The sequence below is a fragment of the Enhydra lutris genome, unplaced genomic scaffold, assembly GCF_002288905.1.
Source record: "Enhydra lutris kenyoni isolate GAN:26980312 unplaced genomic scaffold, ASM228890v2 scaffoldscaffold37, whole genome shotgun sequence".
Taxonomy (NCBI): Eukaryota; Metazoa; Chordata; class Mammalia; order Carnivora; family Mustelidae; genus Enhydra; species Enhydra lutris.
Window position 1 is genome coordinate 1419726 of NW_019154121.1, and position 21501 is coordinate 1441226.

At 34.9% G+C, this 21501-nt stretch overlaps 1 protein-coding gene across 1 annotated transcript in view; it reads right to left on the reverse strand.

Annotated features, from left to right (window-relative positions):
* The window catches only part of LOC111154359 (contactin 5), a 560291-nt gene that overhangs the window by 87738 nt on the left and 451052 nt on the right, over positions 1 to 21501 (reverse strand). The window contains exon 15 of the mRNA XM_022513913.1: positions 13258 to 13416. Within this exon, the coding sequence (XP_022369621.1) occupies positions 13258 to 13416 (159 nt within the window). The remainder of the gene's footprint in view (positions 1 to 13257; positions 13417 to 21501) is intronic.

Here is a 21501-nt window from a genome sequence, read left to right on the forward strand (position 1 = left end):
TCTTCTCCCATTTAGTAGATTGTATTTTTGTTTTGTAAATGTTTCCTTCACTGTGCAAAAGCTTTTTATTTTGGTGCAATCCCAATAGTCTAATTTTGCTATTGTTTTCCTTGCCTTTGGAGACAGATCTAGAAAAATGTTGCTGTGGCTGATGTCAAAAGAAATGACTGCTTATGTTTTCTTTTAGGAATTTTATGATTTCAAATCTCACATTTAGGCCTTTAATCTATTTTGAGTTTATTTTTGCATGTAGAGTAAGAAAGTAGTGCAGTTTTAACCTTTTGCATATAGCTACCCACTTTCTCCAGCACCACTTATTGAAGAGACTGTCTTTTCCCCATTGAATATTCTTGCCTCCTTTGTTGTAGGATAATTGACTAGATATGTGTGGAATTTATTTTTGGGTTCTCTATTATGTTTGATTGTTCTGTGTCTATTTCTACACCAATACCATGCTGTTTTACTACAGCTTTGCAGTATATATTGGAATCTAGGAATGTGATACCTCCAGCTTTGCTCTTTTTTTTTTTTTTTCTTTTTCCTCAAGATTCCTTTGGCTATTCAGGGTCTTGTTACATACAAATTTTAGTATTATTTGTTCTATTTCTGTGAAAAATGCTATTGATATTTTTGATAAGGATTACCTGAAGTCTGTAGATTGCTTTGGATATATGGACATTTTAACAAAATTTGTTCTTCCAATCCATGAGCAAGAATATCTTTTTATTTGTTTGGGTCATCTTTAATTTCTTTCATCAGTGTTTTATAGTTTTCAATGTATAGGTCTCTCACCTCCTTAGATATCTTTATTTCTAGGTATTTTATTAATTTTGATGTAACTATAAAGGGAATTATTTTCTTAATTTCTCTTTCTGCTACTTCATTACCAACACAGAAATGCAACAGTTTCTGTATATTAATTTTATGTCCTGTGACTTCATTGAATTAATTTATGGTTCTAGGTTGTTTGTTTATTTGTTTGTGGAGTCTTCAGTGTTTTCTCTATATAATATCATGTTATCTGCAAATAGTGAGTTTTACTTCTGTCTTACCAATTTGGTTGGCTTTTGTTAATTTTTCTTGTGTGATTGCTTTGGCTAGGAATTCCAGTACTGTGATAAATAAAAGTGGTGGAAGTGGACATCCTTGTCTTGGTTCCTGATCTTAGAGAAAGGCTCCCAGTTTTCATTATTAGGTATGATGTTAGTTGTGGGTTTTTCATACATGGGCTTTATTATGTTGAAGTGTGGTCTTTCTATACCTGCCTGTTGTGTTTTTACCATGAATGGATGTTGTGCTTTGTCAAAATCCTTTTCTGCATCTATTGAGATGATCATAGGATTTTTATTCTTTCTCTTGTTAATGTGATATATCCCATTGCTTGATTTAAATATTGAACCACCTTACATCCCTGGGATGAATCCCACTTCATTGTGGTGAATGACCTCTTCTGTCTTGAACCCATTCTGGTGAGATCTTAGTTATTATTTTACTAAAGTTACTGTTGTCAAGGCAACCAATGACCTCTATGCTGCTAAGATTGAAGATTAATTCTCAATCCTCATCAGACTTCATATATCAGTAACATTTGACACAGTTAATTATTTCCTCTTCCATGATTAATTTTATTCTTTCCTCTTCCAGGATATAACATTGTCTTGGCTTTCTTTTTTAACTAAATTGCTAGTTATCCTCTGTATCCTTTGTATTTTTCCTCTTCTCCAGTTTCTTACTATCAGAATGCTCCAAGTTCAATACTCTTCTCTTCTCTTTTTGCATTCATATCCTTGGAGATGACGTGCAGTCTTATTGTTTTAAATGAAATTTATATGCCAATAAATTTCCAATTTATATCTTTATTCTAAGCCTCTCAAACTCCATCCTCATATATCCAGTTGCCTATCTGCTATCCTTAGAGGCCCCATCTCCAAATACAGTTACACTGGGGGTTAGATCTTCAACATAAAAACTTTGGACACAATTTGCACACAATTCAGTCCATATCAAGCAGGTTGCAATTTTAAATAGAGTCAAGATAAGTTTTATTAGGAACACACATTTGAGTGAAGTTTTTAAAAGAGATATGGATTTAGTTATGTCAATATCTAGGGGAAACCATGTCAGATAAAAGGAAAACTTGTACAAAGGTATTAGAAATATTATATGTAGGAACATTAGAAGATCACTGAGTCAGGAGAAAAGTGAGCTTTAGGGAGAATGGTAGAAGATGACTTTGGAGAAAGACTGATAGGACAAAATCATATATGACTTGGGCTTTCATCCTGAGAGAAATGGAGAGAAACTCACTAGAAGATTAATATTCTGTCTTATCTTTTAATACATTTGTTCCAACTATGTTGGAAATAGGAAGTAATTAACCCATTTAATGAGGTCATAAGGGTGGGGCTCTTATCTGATAGAATTAGTGTCCTTTTAAGAAGAGATACTAGAGCATTCACTTCCTCTTTCTCTACCACAAGAGGACACAGTGAGAAGGCTGCAACCGTGAGCCAGAAGGAGAATTCTCACCAGGAATTAAATCCAATTGGCTAGCACCTAGATTTTGGGATCCCCAGCCTCTAGAACTATAAGAATACTTTCTCTTATTTAAGCCACCAAGTTTACATTATTTTATAATGGCAGCCTGAACAGACCAATTCACTGCCCCTACCATAATACTTCTGATTCTCCTTATAATATTTCTTTAATTTTTTTAATTCACTAACTTCTAAGATACTTCTAAGATAATTTACTTGTTTATTATGTTCCCTGTTTTTGTTTGTCCTCATCTTTGAGAATACAATATCCACAAGAGTAGGGATTTTTGTTTTGTTTTGTTCACTCATATATCTTAGTGCCTAGAATACTATACCTGGAAGGTATTTGACAAATTTATATGGAATGAATGAAAGAGATGTTCAGATTGCCAGATGTGATAAAAATAAATACAGCTAATTTCTGTTTTAACCTTAATGGGGTTATTTCAGGCTTTACGTTAGAAAAGAAAATATGAAATCTAAAAAATGTCCTTCCTTCCAACGATATGTATATTTATATCTTCTTAGCAATAACTATAGGTTTTAAAATCTTTCTCCCTCACCCTATAACACCCATCCTTAAATCTAATCCCTCTTTAAAAATAAAAATGAAAATATTCATAAATTCTAAATTCCTTGTTATTTGTAAGCACTATAAAACAATTGTAAAAAGTATATGTTGAGGGGTGCCTGGGTAGCTCAGTCATTAAAGCATCTGCCTTTGGCTCAGGTCATGGTCCCGGGGTCCTGGGATCGAGCCCTGCATTGTGCTCTCTGCTTGGCGGGAAGCCTGCTTCTCCCTCTCCCACTCCGCCTGTCTTTGTTCCTTCTCTTGCTGTCTCTCTCTCTCTGTCAAATAAATAAATAAAATCTTAAAAATAAGAGTTTATGTTGAAGCTATTAATATTTTGGACGAAATAATATGCTATATGAAATACATTAAAAATAAACTTTAAAAAAATTAGCATTTGATTTCAAATGCAATATTATGGAAATGAAAGATAGTGGAAAATGTATACTAAAATAAGTATTTTTAAAATCTTACAAGTATCTTTTTATAAATATATTTTTTCTGGAAGTATGGGGACAAGTTGGTTTCAAAGAAAACATTCTTCAGTGAGAACACACTGTGACTAAAAAATAGTGGATGACTGCATATTGATTCAGGGAGGGAAACCTGTTAGAATGCCTTTCCTTGTAGAGGATTTGCATCTTAGAATTTAATTGAACAATTGACTGTAAACTAAAGAAGCCTGTCTTGTTACAAATTTAATCAACCAATCAGTAGAAAATATATCCACAGATAGGAAACATATCCACAGAAAGAATAGTTAAGAAATACATTTGAATTAAGTAAACAATGACCAATCATTCTATGGTTTTAGGTGATTTTGTTATTCTTAAGCAGACACAATGTAATACTAAGCCAGCTAATAGTATTCAATAATATAAAGAATAAAGTCAAGTTTCCAAATCGAAAGCAATTTGTTTGAACACAAAAGGGGCCTATAAGTGAAATTATCTATTTTTTTATGGTTCTTTTCATACTTTCTTCAAAATGAATAAATAAGTCACATTCACAGTCATCTGATTTGAGTCCGAGTTTTGAATTGGGAATATTAATAAATTAATTCCAGTTATCATCAGATAGAAGGTACAGATGCAACTCATTACTTTATTTGTCAAAAATAAGTTATTCACCGTTTTTTGTATTTATGGTGGTATATAAAGGAATTGTAAGTAATTTTTAAATACTAGCTTATGAACTCCATTAACATTATCAGAGTTCAAACCCCAAACCAATTTTTTTCTTTCTAATAGATATTTCTGCATTAGAGCTTGCCTCTTTTGAAATTCATTTAGGTGGAGAACAGCTGTGAAAACAAAGGCCCACTGCCCCAGGGGAATTGTGGCTTTAGAGGGACTTCTTTCCTCATCACAGGCATGAAAAAAGTTGTGCTTGGATTTAGCTAGGAGCTAAAACTATTTAAAACTGTTACTTAAGAGCAGGCAAAAGTTGAGTACTGCTCCTTGGCCTTCTTTCCTACAGGATGGCATGCTAGACTTTGAGGAACAAGCGACCCCATTAGATGCCTTCAAAGACAAGTAAAATTGATCATTTAAAGAAATATATTTCCCAGAAATATATATTTCCTTATGAATATAATAAAGCATAGATTTAATAAGTACCTGCTGAACTGAATTTAAAAAGAACTCTCAACTTAAAAATGTTCCAGCATTCAAATTAAATTAGAAAAATGAGAATACAACTTTACAGTAGGCACTTCTAAAACAAATAAACCCCCAAAATAACAGAGGCCAAATGCCTAAGCCACACACACACACACACTCTCTCTTTCATTTTTCCTTGTGCCAAAAATTCCTACAGTTGACGTGTGTGTGTGTGTGTGTATACACACACACACATACATACACATTTATCTTTCTATATATCAAAAAATAAAAGGTAGAAACAGGTGAATCAAGACGTGAGAAATCAAGATATAAGAGTAACTAGGAAACTATGGTTGTAATAGGATGAAGATTAGATGTTCTGGATTGCCATGCCATGTGTTATGGTAAGAAGGCCAAGAACATGGTCATGGGATGAGTGAAGAACACACGTGTATGTACTGCAATGTGCCCACAAGGAAAATGTCCCAAGAATTTTGGGCAGAGTGGCAAGAGTGGGCATAGCTGCAGGCAGGAAAATGGGCTTGGTGAGTGCACAACACCAAGGTGATATCTTGTGAGGTGATATCTCATTGTGGTTTTGATTTGTATTTCCCTGATGCCGAAAAAAAAAGTCAATCCATTTCCTGGCTACAAAGCAAGAGGTTTGGGCTGTCACACAAAGGAAAAGATAAAAGCATTGGGGCAGAGGTTGTAAGTATTCTTACATAAGCCTGTTTGTGTGACTTGACTTTGTGATCATTCCAGAATTATCTATTCAAGTTAGAGATTCCCCCAATATCTTGGATCTGCAGAGGAATCACAAGGTTAACATGGAGCTAGAAGTGAGACTAACACCCACAATTAATCATATTACAAATTAATATGTATACACAAATAGGACACTTTAGTGATAATCAAAATAAATTTTATAAATTAATAGGAACCTAATATTTTAAAAAACTAAATTGTATTTTGCATGCAGATGAATATAATTCCTGTTACTCAAATTGTAAAATTTTACACAAAAATAAATTTGTTTAAATTTCATTTATTTAAGCAGCAAAATAGACAATTCCACTTCTATAACATTATGTTTAATGAGGTTCATGATTACTGCACTCAGAAATTTTACTGATTTCATATTTCCCTTCTAAACAAATAAATCAGTTTTATATTTAGATAGAAAATAAAACAAAATAGCAAATCCTTAGGATGGACAATTGCTTCTGAAGATTACACTTTGTAGATATTACATAGTTTTGTTTTTTAATTATTTATTTATTTATTTATTTTTGCATATTTTCAGATTGTTTCATCTATATTTCCACGCATACACTCTTTTTCCATTCTAGGTTATTTTTATTTATTTATTTTTTTAATTTCTTTATTTTTTATAAACATATAATATATTTTTATCCCCAGGGGTCAGGTCTGTGAATCGCCAGGTTTACACACTTCACAGCACTCACCTTAGCACATACCCTCTCCCAACCCCCTTCCCCCCAGCCACCCTCAGTTTGTTTTGTGAGATTAAGAGTCACTTATGGTTTGTCTCCCTCCCAATCCCATCTAGTTTTATTTATTCTTCTCCTACCCCCTTAACCCCCCATGTTGCATCTCCACTTCCTCATAGCAGGGAGATCATATGACAGTTGTCTTTCTCCGATTGACTTACTTCGCTAAGCATGATACCCTCTAGTTCCATCCACATTGTTGCAAATGGCAAGATTTCATTTCTTTTGATGGCTGAATAGTATTCCATTGTGTATATATACCACCTCTTCTTTATCCATTTGTCTGTTGATGGACATCTAGGTTCTTTCCATAGTTTGGCTATTGTAGACATTGCTGCTATAAACATTCGGGTGCATGTGTCCCTTCAGATCACTACGTTTGTATATTTAGGGTAAATACCCAGTAGTGCAATTGCTGGGTCATGGGGTAGCTCTATTTTCAACTTTTTGAGGAACCTCCATGCTGTTTTCCAGAGTGGTTGCACCAGTTTGCATTCCCACCAGCAGTGTAGGAGGGTTCCCCTTTCTCCGCATCCTCGCCAGCATCTGTCATTTCCTGACTTGTTAATTTTAGCCATTCTGACTGGTGTGAGGTGATATCTCATTGTGGTTTTGATTTGTATTTCCCTGATGCCGAGTGATATGGAGCACTTTTTCATGTGTCTGTTGGCCATCTGGATGTCTTCTTTGCAGAAATGTCTGTTCATGTCTTCTGCCCATTTCTTGATTGGATTATTTGTTCTTTGGGTGTTCAGTTTGCTAAACTCTTTATAGATTTTGGACACTAGCCCTTTATCTGATACGTCATTTGCAAATATCTTCTCCCGTTCTGTCAGTTGTCTTTTGGTTTTGTTAACTGTTTCCTTTGCTGTGCAAAAGCTTTTGATCTTGATGAAATCCCAATAGTTCATTTTTGCCCTTGCTTCCGTTGCCTTTGGCGATGTTCCTAGGAAGATGTTGCTGTGGTTGAGGTCGAAGAGGTTGCTGCCTGTGTTCTCCTCAAGGATTTTGATGGAACCCTTTCTCACATTGAGGTCCTTCATCCATTTTGAGTGTATTTTCATGTGTGGTGTAAAGGAAATGGTCCAACTTCATTTTTCTGCATGTGGCTGTCCAATTTTCCCAATACCATTTATTGAAGAGGTTGTCTTTTTTCCATTGGACATTCTTTCCTGCTTTGTCCAAGATTAGTTGACCATAGAGTTGAGGGTCTATTTCTGGGCTCTCTATTCTGTTCCATTGATCTATGTGTCTGTTTTTGTGCCAATACCATGCTGTCTTGATGACGACAGCTTTGTAATAGAGCTTGAAGTCCGGAATTGTGATGCCACCGACTTTGGCTTTCTTTTTCAATATTCCTTTGGCTATTCCAGGTCTTTTCTGGTTCCATATAAATTTTAGGATTATTTGTTCCATTTCTTTGAAAAAAATGGATGGTACTTTGATAGGAATTGCATTAAATGTGTAGATTGCTTTAGGTAGCACAGACATTTTCACAATATTTGTTCTTCCAATCCAGGAGCATGGAACATTTTTCCATTTCTTTGTGTCTTCCTCAATTTCTTTCATGAGTACTTTATAGTTTTCCGTGTATAGATTCTTAGCCTCTTTGGTTAGGTTTATTCCTAGGTATCTTATAGTTTTGGGTGCAATTGTAAATGGGATTGACTCCTTAATTTCTCTTTCTTCTGTCTTGTTGTTGGTGTAGAGAAATGCAACTGATTTTTGTGCATTGATTTTATATCCTGACACTTTACTGAATTCCTGTACAAGCTCTAGCAGTTTTGGAGTGGAGTCTTTTGGGTTTTCCACATATAGTATCACATCATCTGCGAAGAGTGATAGTTTGACTCCTTCTTTGCCGATTTGGATGCCTTTAATTTCCTTTTGTTGTCTGATTGCTGAGGCTAGGACTTCTAGTACTATGTTGAATAGCAGTGGTGATAACGGACATCCCTGCCGTGTTCCTGACCTTAGCGGAAAAGCTTTCAGTTTTTCTCCATTGAGAATGATATTTGCGGTGGGTTTTTCATAGATGGCTTTGATGATATTGAGGTATGTGCCCTCTATCCCTACACTTTGAAGAGTTTTGATCAGGAAGGGATGCTGTACTTTGTCAAATGCTTTTTCAGCATCTATTGAAAGTATCATATGGTTCTTGTTCTTTCTTTTATTAATGTGTTGTATCACATTGATTGATTTGCAGATGTTGAACCAACCTTGCAGCCCTGGAATAAATCCCACTTGGTCACGGTGAATAATCCTTTTAATGTACTATTGGATCCTATTGGCTAGTATTTTGGTGAGAATTTTTGCATCTGTGTTCATTAAAGATATTGGTCTGTAGTTCTCTTTTTTGATGGGATCCTTGTCTGGTTTTGGGATCAATGTGATGCTGGCCTCATAAAATGAGTTTGGAAGTTTTCCTTCCATTTCTATTTTTTGGGACCGGTTTCAGGAGAATAGGAATTAGTTCCTCTTTAAAAGTTTGGTAGAATCCCCCAGGAAGCCATCCGGCCCTGGGCTTTTGTTTGTTCGGAGATTTTTGATGACTGTTCCAATCTCCTTACTGGTTATGGGTCTGTTCAGGCTTTCTATTTCTTCCTGGTTCAGTTGTGGTAGTTTATATGTCTCTAGGAATGCATCCATTTCTTCCAAATTGTCAAATTTGTTGGCGTAGAGTTGCTCATAGTATGTTCTTATAATTGTCTGTATTTCTTTGGTGTTAGTTGTGATCTCTCCTCTTTCATTTATTACTTTATTTATTTGGGTCTTTTCTCTCTTCTTTTTGATAAGTCTGGCCAGGGGTTTATCAATCTTATTAATTCTTTCAAAGAACCAGCTCCTAGTTTTGTTGATTTGTTCTATTGTTTTTTTGGTTTCTTTGATTTCTGCTCTGATCTTTATTATTTCTCTTCTCCTGCTGGGTTTAGGGTTTCTTTCTTGTTCTTTCTCCAGCTCCTTTAGGTGTAGGGTTAGGTTGTGTACTTGAGACCTTTCTTGTTTTTTGAGAAAGGCTTGTACCACTATATATTTTCCTCTCAGGTCTGCCTTTGTTGTTTCCCACTGATTTTGAACTGTTGTGTTTTCATTATCATTTGTTTCCATGAATTTTTTAATTTTTCTTTAATTTCCTGGTTGACCCATTCATTCTTTAGAAGGATGCTGTTTAGTCTCCATGTATTTGGGTTCTTTTCAAGTTTCCTCTTGTGATTGAGTTTTAGCTTCAGAGCATTGTGGTCTGAAAATATGCAGGGAATGATCCCAGTCTTTTGATACCAGTTGAGACCTGATTTAGGACCAAGGATTTGATCTATTCTGGAGAATGTTCCATGTGCACTAGAGAAGAATGTGTATTCTATTGCTATGGGATGAAATGTTCTGAATATATCTGTGATGTCCATCTGGTCCAGTGTGTCACTGAAGGCCTTTATTTCCTTGTTGATCTTTTGCTTGGATGATCTGTCCATTTCAGTGAAGGGAGTGTTAAAGTCCCCTACTATTATTGTATTATTGTCGATGTGTTTCTTTGATTTTTATTAATTGGTTTATATAGTTGGCTGCTCCCACGTTAGGGGCATAGATATTTAAAATTGTTAGATCTTCTTGTTGGACAGTTCCTTTGAGTCTGATATAATGTCCTTCCTCATCTCTTATTATAGTCTTTGGCTTAAAATCTAATTGATCTGATATAAGGATTGCCACCCCTGCTTTCTTCTGATGTCCATTAGCATGGTAAATTGTTTTCCACCACCCCCATCTTTAAATCTGGAGGTGTCTTCGGGTTTAAAATGAGTTTCTTGTAGGCAACATATAGATGGGTTTTGATACCCTGTGTCTTTTGATTGGGGCATTTAGCCCATTAACATTCAGAGTAACTATTGAGAGATAAAATTTAGTGCCATTGTATTGCCTGTAAGGTGACTGTTACTGTATATTGTCTCTGTTTCTTTCTGATCTTCTACTTTTAGCGTGTCTTTTTGCTTAGAGGACCCCTTTCAATATTTCCTGTAGAGCTGGTTTGGTGTTTGCAAATTCTGTCAGTTTTGTTTGTCCTGGAAGCTTTTTATCTCTCCTTCTATTTTCAATGATAGCTTAGCTGGATATAGTATTCTTGGCTGCATGTTTTTCTCATTTAGTGCTCTGAATATATCATGCCAGCTCTTTGTGGCCTGCCAGGTCTCTGTGGATAAGTCTGCTGCCAATCTAACATTTTTTACCATTGTATGTTACAGACTTCTTTTCCCGGGCTGCTTTCAGGGTTTTCTCTTTGTTGCTAAGACTTGTAAATTTTACTATTAGGTGACGGGGTGTGGACCTATTCTTGTTGATTTTGAGGGGCGTTCTCTGAGCCTTCTGGATTTTGATGCTTGTTCCCTTTGTCATATTAGGGAAATTCTCTCCAATAATTCTCTCCAATATACCTTCTGCTCCCCTCTCTCTTTCTTCTTCTTCTGGAATCCCAATTATTCTAATGTTGTTTCGTCTTATGGTGTCACTTATCTCTCGAATTCTCCCCTCATGGTCCAGTAGCTGTTTGTCCCTCTTTTGCTCAGCTTCTTTATTCTCTGTCATTTGGTCTTCTATATCGCTAAGTCTTTCTCCTGCCTCATTTATCCTAGCAGTGAGAGCCTCCATTTTTGATTGCACCTCATTAATACCGTTTTTGATTTCAACTTGGTTAGATTTTAGTTCTTTTATTTCTCCAGAAAGGGCTTTTATATCTCCTGAGAGGGTTTCTCTAATATCTTCCCATGCCTTTTTCAAGCCTGGCTAGAACCTTGAGAATCGTCATTCTGAACTCTAGATCTGACATATTACCAATGTCTGTATTGATTAGGTCCCTAGCCTTTGGTACTGCCTCTTGTTCTTTTTTTTTTGTGTTGAATTTTTCGCCTTGTCATTTTGTCCAGATAAGAGTATATGAAGGAGCAAGTAAAATACTAAAAGGGTGGCAAAGACACCAGGAAAATATGCTTTAACCAACTCAGAAGAGATCCTAAATCGGTGGGGAGAAAGGGGATAAAAAGAGGTTCAGAGGAAAAAAGGAAACAATTAAAGAAAGAGAATGAATAAAGAAAAAATATAAAAAAGAAAAAAAGGGAAAAAAATATATATTAGATAAACTAGTTAAAAAACCTTAAAAAAGAAAAGGGTAAAAGTTAAAAAAAATTAGCAGAAGAAGAAAAAAAATGAAAAAGAAAAAAATTAAATTATCTGGAATACTGAAGAAACTTGGGGAGAAAGCCATGAGTTCCGTGCTTTGCTTTCTCCTCCTCTGTAATTCCGCTGCTCTCCTTGGTATTGAACCTGTACTCCTTGGTAGGTGAACTTGGTCCTGGCTGGATTTCTTTTTGATCTTCTGGGGGAGGGGCCTGTTGTAGTGATTCTCAAGTGTCTTTGTCCCAGGCAGAATTGAACCACCTTACCAGGGGTTGGGCTGAGTAATCACTTCAGGGTTGCTTTCAGGAGCTTTTGTTCCCTGAATGTTTTCTGTAGAGTTCTGGAGGACGGGAATGAAAATGGCGGCCTCCCATTCTCTGGTGCGGAGGAGCTGAGAGCTCAGGGCCCCACTCCTCAGTGTGCCCTCAGAGAATAGCACCCAATTACTCCCATCTCCCTGGCCTCCTGTTGCGCTCCGAGCTCACCCAGCCTGCGACCAGTTCAATGTAACCCCTAGCTGAGAGCTCACTCCTTGGCTCTGTCTCTGTAGCCGGCTTCCCCGTTCTAATACCTATAAGCTCTGTGACACTCAGACACCCCAGATCCTTCTGTGACCCTGCGGGACCTGAGGCCATGCTGACCCCGTGTGGGTTTCACCCTGGTTTAGCTTCTGGAGTGATGTCCCTCAGCGGAACAGACTTTTAAATATCCTGATTTTGTGCTCCGTTGCTCCGCCGCTTGCCGGGAGCCGGCCCCTCCCCCTGCAGTCTATCTTCCCGTGGCTTTGGATTCACTTCTCCGCCAGTCCTACCTTTCAGAAAGTGGTTGATTTTCTGTTTCTAGAATTGCTGTTCTTCTTCTCTTCGATCTCCCATTGGATTTGTGGGTGTTTGCAATCTTTAGATAAGCTATCTGGCTGATCTCCTGCTACCTGAAGTAGTCTCAGCCTGTTACTTCTCCGCCTTCTTGACTCCTCCTCCAGATATTACATAATTTTAAATACCAACATGTTAAATAGGTGTCTAATAGCCATCAAGTAGACATCTTAGAAGTAGACATCAAAATGCTGCATTGCATTGTTTTACATAATATAACGTGTTAAATCTTCTTTTTACAAATTAAACAAATGTATGACTATAAATAGGCAGCACAAGGAAGTGGAGTAATGGAAAAATTCTGTACCTGATTATCTTGGTGGTTACTTGAGTCTATGCAATAAAATTTCATAAAATTTTATGGAATAACATATTAAAATTGCATATAAAAACTGGTGAAGTCTGAATATAGTTTATAAATCAGTTAATAGCATTATATCAGTGTCAATTTTCTGATTTGATAATTGAACCACTGTTACATAAAATATTATAATTAGGGAGAGATGAGGAATAAGTCCACAGGAGATTTTTGTACTATTTTTGCAACTTCCCATTGAGCCTAAAGTTATTTCAATAAACAAACAAATATAAATGATGTGATCTCTTCCTAGGAATTTAGAGAAGAAAGCAAGATAGCTTTTTTTTTTTTTTTTTTTTTTTGAGACAGTGTGAGCACATGGTGGGGTATGAAGTAATGAGAGAGAGAATCTTAGGCAGGCTCCACACCCAGCAGGGAGCCACGGAAGGCTCTATCTCAGACCCTGAGATTATGATCTGAACCTGAAATCAAGAGTGGGACACTTAATTTACTGAGCCACCCAGACACCCAGAAAGAAAAATATCTTTATAAAAAGAGGTAAACAGTGGTTAATATTGTAATAAATAACAAAGTTTCCAGAATCCAAAGTGATCCTACTGAGATTGCTAGCAAATATAGCTCATGACACAGAAAGGTGTTCTGGTTGCCTCTGATGTTGCATTAGAGCTTCTTACTTGTTTTTACTCTTTGCCAGCCCAGGGAGAATGGGCTTCGAGCCTGCAGGTTGTAGGAGGAGATTGGGCTGTGGTTGTCAGCCGCTGGGCTCCAGGACAGTGTGGCTGTGCTTTCTGTGATTTCCTCAACAATCACTATGCCTGGTGGGCCTGGGGGACCTATAGGAGAAAGGGAATGGATAAAGTTAAATACAAGCCATGATGAGGAGCCATAAGAAATTGCATTTCCAATAAAGATCCCATCAAACTATCTAATCATCTTAGTGAAATACATATTTAGTGATGGAAATTGACAGTAGAAAGAGATGGGGTGCAAGGCAGTTTCCATGATTTCTGCTGGTAACTTAATTATAGATTTGATTTTTTTCTAAAACTTTGTGCTTGGAGGCAACTACAAATCAGCATTATATTTTATAGTAAAAGAAAAAGAAATAATCAGAAACACACACAAGAATATGAATGTCAATATCAACTATGACTGTTGACATCAACCATAGTTTACAGCAGCAACAATAGAGAGTGATAAACAATGGTATCAGTTACAAAAAGAAGATCCCATCATTACTAAAAAGCTCTAGGTTATGGGTTTAATTTTTATTTTCAGAAAATCTTCAATGTACAAATACTGTGATGTGACTATCAAGTAGCTTAAACTTTAACGAGGGAAATATGAAGAGCTCTGAAATAATGATAGTTCAGGCCAAGGAAGGGTATATTCTAGAAGTGAGGCATGGAAAAATTTTGTGGGGAGCTAAAAGAAAGTGTGATTTTGATGATGATGATGATGATGACAATGATGGTTTTTGGTGTGCATGGGAGAGTGGTAAATCAGATATTATTTTCCTTATGCTTATGAAAAACTGGTATAGAATAGCAATAATCTATGAGCATGTAGACTCTAGCTTTAAAAAGCAACTGTGATCTGATGAAGAAATATACCTTTGTATTATAACCCTTAAAATAGTGATATCTAATAGCAGTCAAAGATATGTAGAGTGTTCACATTTTAGAGGCTGGAAAGCATGTCAATTTTCTTATTAACATTCTTCTATTCTCTAATATAGACCATTCAGGGTGCAAAGATGCTTTTTTTTTTCAATGGAAACAAACAAAAAACCCTCTTCAGTATTTTAAGTTGTTTCTGAATTAGTCCTACCAGCATCATTCTGGCTTCACTTGACTCCTTAATCCACCTTGATACCATTGTCATTCACACCATTTGCATCTTTGCTACAAACTGAAACCAAATTTATAAATTCTTAAATCTGAATGGACTAAATTAACTACTTTCTCTGGCTCTGGTCCTGGCTTTCTAGTCTAACTTTGCTAAGTCAAATGTGGTAATTGCAAAGTCTGATCATAAGGGGCTGAGCTAGACTATAAGGAGCTAAGAAATGGTGGAAGGCTGGAGAAATGGAGGCAGTTGGTAAAGACCTCTGGGTAGAGAATTTTAACAAGGAAGGAGCAAGGAGATGGAGAAATAATTTTAAAAGCCTCATGAAGCCAATGGTATTTTTAGGAAAGGAGAAGTGAACATTTTTATCAATTGAGCCCATTCAGATTTAAGAATTTTTAAATTTGGTTTGACTTATCATCAAAGATGCCAATGGTGTGAATGGCCATGGTGTCAAGGTTGACTAGGGAGTCAAGTAAAACCAGAAAGGTGCTGATAGACGAGAATAAAATAAGGAATCAAGGAAAGTGTGATGGGAAGATACAAGAATTGCAACATGTAAAGAGAAAATTGCAATTTGTGATTTAAGTGTAGGGTACTTTTAAGTGATAATTTGTGTTTATTTGGAGTGAAATGGGGAATATGATTATTAAAGTTGACAAGGTCAAGGACTTATGGAAGAATATGTTTAATTTGTCATTAGTATGAATGTTTAAAGCATTAAGACAGTGGCTAAGGATGAGGTGAAGTAAATAAACGAGATCCAGGAGCTGAAGAAGATGCCTGAGTTGTTAGACTGTGGTGACACAAATATAAAGAGTAACTATAATGGCAATAACCTAAGTGATGATGAGAATATTAACCATAATAATATTACTAATAGCATATCCTCACTTTACTGTATTAAGGTCCTGTATTTAGTATTTTGCAAACAATAAGTTGTTCATTTATTTCTATGTCACTGTGAGGTTGATCTCCCTATTTCATAGAGGATATAATGGAATCTCAGAGATTGGTTAGTCAATAAATAATAAATAAGTTAATAACCTTATTATATGTTAGGTGTTACAGTAGGCAGTAGGTGTCAGAGAATCCATTTTTCTGAGGAGACATTTCTTGCCCAAGTAATTCTGCTAGTGAATGGAACAGCTAAGATTTGAATTTGAATCTGGTTGTAAAGTCTGATTTGCCCAAAGAAGCAAGGAGTAAACAAATCCTTCCTCCTTTCATTGTTAAGCTAGAAAGTAGTTTTAATTGAAGGAATGAAAGGGAGAAAATTGTGTGCTAAGGAAAGACACATTTAAATTATGTGGTAGAGATAAAGATGACATTTGAAGAAAGCATTTAGGACTTCGTGGCAGTCTGTGTGTAGGTGGACTCTATCACTATTTCCTCCCTGTACATGCAGGCCATTCCCTCCTTGAAAAGTAGAACCTGTTCTTTCATTTCCTTGAATCTGTACTGGCCTGTCACAAGCTGTCCCAAAAGACAATGGTAAAAGTGACACTGCATGACTTTTGAGGGGACATCAAAAGAAGTTTTACAGTTTTATCCCAGGTTTTTTGAATGCTTATGTGGAAATGCTTATGCTTAGTTAGAAATCTAATTAAACAGAAGCCACCATCTGTAAGAAAGCCCAAGCTATTCATTTAGAGAAGCTTGCGGAGAAAGCTAGGTCCAACTAGATCCTAGCTATCACAGGCATCCCAGCCTAGGCACCAGACATGTGAGTGATGACACCTTCAAGTAACTCTAGCTTCAGCCACCAAGGGACTCATGTACATGGGAGATCCCAATTACCTGACTGTGCCTGTCATCTGCTAAAATCATGAGGGCAAATAAGAGATGGATGTTTTAAGCCACTAAGTTTTGGAGCAGCAACAGATAACTGGAACAAGCTTCAAAATAGTTTGATTTGAAAGTTTGTTCATAGAGAATTTTTTAGGGGGAATCTTTAAAATCTTATGAAAAAAAAAGACTTAAAATTCTACTAATGTATTCAAATAAGAATAGTTACTAACATAATTCATTTATTATTTTAATTAATTTATTTTTATTAACATATAATGTATTATTTGCTTCAGGGGTACAGGTCTGTGAATCCTCAGTCTTACGCAATTCACAGCACTCACCATAGCACATAATCTCCCCAATGTCCATAACCCAGACACCCTATTCCTCCCCTCACCCCAGCTCCAGCAGCCCTCAGTTTGTCTCCCTCCCTGGTCCCATCTTGTTTCATTTTTTCCCTCCCTTCCCCCCATGAACCCCTGCCCTGCCTTTCAAATTTCTCGTATCAGAGAGATCATATGATAATCGTCCTTTTCTGATTAACTTATTTTGCTTATTAAGCTCTTCTATATTGTCCCATTTATTCTGTTCCATTCTATCTCTTCTATTTATTTACTTATTCAAAAAGCATTTACAACCACTTATGTGTGAGACATGATAGGAAATGCAGTGGAAAATAGCTATTCGTTAACTTAAAATAATTTGCCTGAGTATTAATATTCTAGAAAATGTAAAAATAGTTTTCTTAAAAAAAGACAATTTCTTTTAACAATGGGTAATACTCTAAATTTTTTTAAAACTTCAGCTAGAACAAAAAATAATTTACAACGTAATTAATGAATATCCAAGTATTCTTCTCTATATGTGGTTATTTTTTCAAGTATAGTCCTTAGAAAAATAATCAGTGAGAGTGAACAAAATTTGTGTATCCTGGACACTCTGTGGCTGTACAATTATTCATAATTACAAACTACTGTAAATAAGTAATTGTCCAATAATCATGTAATGTTTAAATCATAAAATCTTATGATAAAATATGAGGCAGCCATTAAACTGACTAATATTTATGATTATTTACCATGTGGAAAATGTTCATAATATACAAAGTGAAAAAATTAGAATGAAAATTGTATGGAAACATGTATGTATAGTTATTTTCCAAATACATAAAGCAAAAGACCAGAAAGAAATGCATCAACGTATACATGTGATTGTTATTGCTTGGAAGTGAGAATGTAGATGACTTAAGTTTTATTCTTTACTTGTTCGGCTTCTAATTCTGGACCATAAACATCTAAAAATATTTTTAAAGTTATTATTTTAAAGAAAGCCTCCATATTTTATGTATCTACTGTTGTAAGTATATTCTATTTAAAAAACATTTACTGGAGGCCCATTATGCATAAAGTAATGTGCTGAGTGCTGTGAGATAAGTGGGGGAAATGATTTATAGGAGAACAAGATAGGGTTCCAGCTCTAGTTATATTAAAATCTTGTGGCAGAAACAGATCGTTTACAAAAAACAAATGCCATGTAATGACAATGTTATGTTCAAGTGTTTGGAATATATTTTCCATCTTATTATAGCTCTTGTTAAATTGGCTATAATTATTTTTCTATAATTTCCACTTGTCTGAATATTCAACATAGTAATTGGCATATATTAGGCACTCAATAAATATTTGTAGAAGGAGAGATGAAAGAAAGAAGGGATAAAGAAGGAAAAAAGAGGGTAAGAAAGGACAGAGGAGTTGTTTTGAATTTGGAATATTGTGTAACAATTAAGAAGTAAAAGGATGTTTTAAAATAAAGTAATTATCATATAAGACAAAGTTCCAATACAGTAACTTCTTTTTTTTTAATTAAAATACATCTGAAAAAATATATATGTTTAAAAGATTTTTTAGTTAAGTTGAGTAAGATGGCAAAAAAAATTGACAGAATAGCTCCATGAATGAAGCAAACAAGTGATTTCATATGATTTAATAAATTATTAAACCCTGTGGACAGATAATTTTTCTACATCCTTATAAATCCAAAGTTTTTATGAATATATTCTTGTAAAAATATTCTGAAAAATTAATGATGTGATTTACCTTTTAAAACATTAAATATAATTTTCAACTATAATAAAAGTGAAAATGAGATTTATGGCTATTATATTGGTATTGGCTTACCAATGCTCATTTATTTATACAATTTTAGACATTATATATTGAATGGTGGCTATAATTATGTTCCTGTCTATATTTAGGAATGAATTACATTAATATTATATTAATACAAACAATACCTTTGTTCTTAAGGCCTGTTAATGATGGTCATATTTTTGCCATTTTTTGCTTTTTTTTTAAATAAGGGAGTAAATTCTCTCTTTAAAGGTTATAGCTAATTACATTACACATCTTTGAAAATAGATTAATAAGAGATAAATATCTCACGGATGACAAATGTGTGATAGTATCTAGTATCTGAATATTATACAGATGCCTCTCATTTAGCAGAAACTATATTAATAACTTTATACTTAGCTGTAATGATTCATTATCAGATAGGAAGGAATCTGGAAAGGTCCCCACCTCACCCCACAACAGTGCTATTAGATAGAGTCACTAAAGTAAATACTTTATTTGAAAATAGATAATTTAGAAGAATGGATATAGTCTCTTCATTTCTTCTTGGGAGGACTGCTGAGCAAATGACAAAGCACAAAGGCCCCTGGCAGAAGCCATGCTTTCATGAATTTAATTTACTCTCAATTAAGGGCCCTTAGGATTGCTATTAGATTGTTATCAGATCAACTCATTTTGTTGACCTAATGTTCAGTTAGAAAATTTTCTTCTCTTGAGAAGACACTGACTTTTAAAGCTGAAAAGCAAATAAAATATATGTCTCCTTATAACCTCTAAGGCTGTTATTTTTAGGCTGGGGACATGAAACAAGGATCTAAGATTTCATTTGATAGTTAAGCGATGTTACAGAACCTTGGGATTTTTAAATTAACAGCAGTCATCTAGTTCAACCATGCTATTTTTCAGATGAGGAAGGAGTAATTGAAACAGGAAAACTCAAAAAAAAAAAAAAAGACCAAAAGAGTCCTTTGCTTTGGGGTGAAAAGTGTTGAAACAGGGTTTGGCTTTCGTTTGACAGCCAATCAAGTGATATTTCCTGTTCAAAGCAAAATATAACAAACTAATGTGGTAATAAATTGGAAATTGTGTACTGACTTCTTGTGAAATCATTACCCATTCTCCTTGTAGACAAGAACTGGTGGAGCCAACCAGTTCTTCTCATGCGATTGTCCAACATTTCTTGAAGAAAAATTCTTTAAAAATCCTCCTAATTACTGTAGCTGACTCCTCATGCCAACTTTTCTGGCCCTTTCCCACCTAGATAGTATCATTTTCCCTGCCTGAATCTGACATCTACTGATTCAACAAAAATCCCTATTGTTACATGTTTTTTTGTTTTGTTTTGTTTTTGTTTTTGTTTTGTTTTTTTACATTTTATATAGATTCGTATTGCTTTCACTTTATTTGATTTTGGGGACTTTCATGTAATTTTTTTTCATACAGAAATTCAAAGCAAAAAATTAAACTCGTTGGGATTTAAAACATTAAATAGGTCTTTGCCTTACATTGTTTAAAACTAAAATAAAAAAATTGATACCAAATATACAATGGTGTCTTAAATTGGTTCTATTTTTAATCCCATAAGTATTGATTGGGACAAATGTCTCTTACTTCTCAACACATGTAGGACTATGCTACAGAAAAATATAATTATTCATGGAAACAAGGTCCTGTACATGCCTTCGTAACCAAGTAAGGATGAGATTTAGCTACTGTCTAAAAGAATATATTAATACAGAGAAATAAACTCAATAACTCAGGCTACAAAGAATAAATTAAAAAATTTTAAAAAGATTTATTTATTTTGGTGGGGAGGGGTATAGGGAAAGGCTTTCAAGCAGACTCCCCACTGAGCACAGAAGCTGACACAGGCTTGATCTCAGGACCCTGAGATCGTGACCTGAACCAAAATCAAGAGTCAGACAATTAACTGACTGAGCCACCCAGGTGCCCCTGGGATTTTTTAAATTTTTATCATGTAGTTTAAATACATGTAATGAACCATTCAGTACAAAGGACCATTTTGGATAGACCCAATTTAAAAGCCCATATATAAGTAACAACAAAACTTTTCATTAAAAAGTAACAACAAATACTTTTCACAAAACAATTTTCCGTTAGTTCAATCCTCTTAATAAAATAGGTTTAGAATATACCTCAACATAACAATGCCCATAAATAAAAAAATCCACAGCTAACACCATACTCAATGGTGAAAAACTGAAAGATTTAGCTTTAAGATTAGGAAAAAGATAAGGAAGTCCAATCTTACCACTTTTATTCAACATTGTATTGGAAGTCCTAGCCATAGCAGTCAGACAACAAAAAGAAATAAAATACATTCATGTTCACGAAGAAGTTAAACTGTTACTATTTGTAGATGACAGAATACTATTCATAAAACTCTGAAGACTCCACCAAAAAAACTATTAGAAGTAATAAATGAATTCAGTAAAGTAGCAAGAAACATAATTATACCCAGAAATCTGTTGACTTTCTATACACTAAATATGAAGCAGCAGAAAGAGAAAATAAGAAAGCAATCTCATTTACATTGCAAACAAAAGAATAAAATTCCTAAGAATAAAGTTAGCCAAGGAGATGAATGAATGATCTATACTCTGAAAACTATAAAACACTGATGAAAGAAATTGAAGACAACAAAGACAAATGGAAAGATATACGGTGCTCAGGGATTGAAAGAATTAATATTGTTAAAATGTCCAAATGACTCAAAGCAATCTACATATTCGATGTAATATCTATCAAAATACCAATAGCATTTTTCACAGAACTAGAACAAATAATACTAAAATTTGTATAAAACCCCCAAAGACCCCAAATAACAAAAGTAATCTTGAGAAAGAAGAACAAACCTGGAGGTATCACATTCTCAGATTTTGATATGCTACAATGCTATAGTAATCAAAACATTATGGTATTGGCACCAAAACAAATACATAGATCAATGGAAGAGAATAGGGAGTCCAGAAACAAAATCATGTCAGTGTAGCCTATTAACGTATAACAAGAATATACAATGGAGAAAAGATAGTCTTTTTAACACATGGTACTGGGAAAACTGGACAACTACATGCAAACTGATTAAACTGCTATTCCCTTTGGCAACATATATACTAAAGCTGG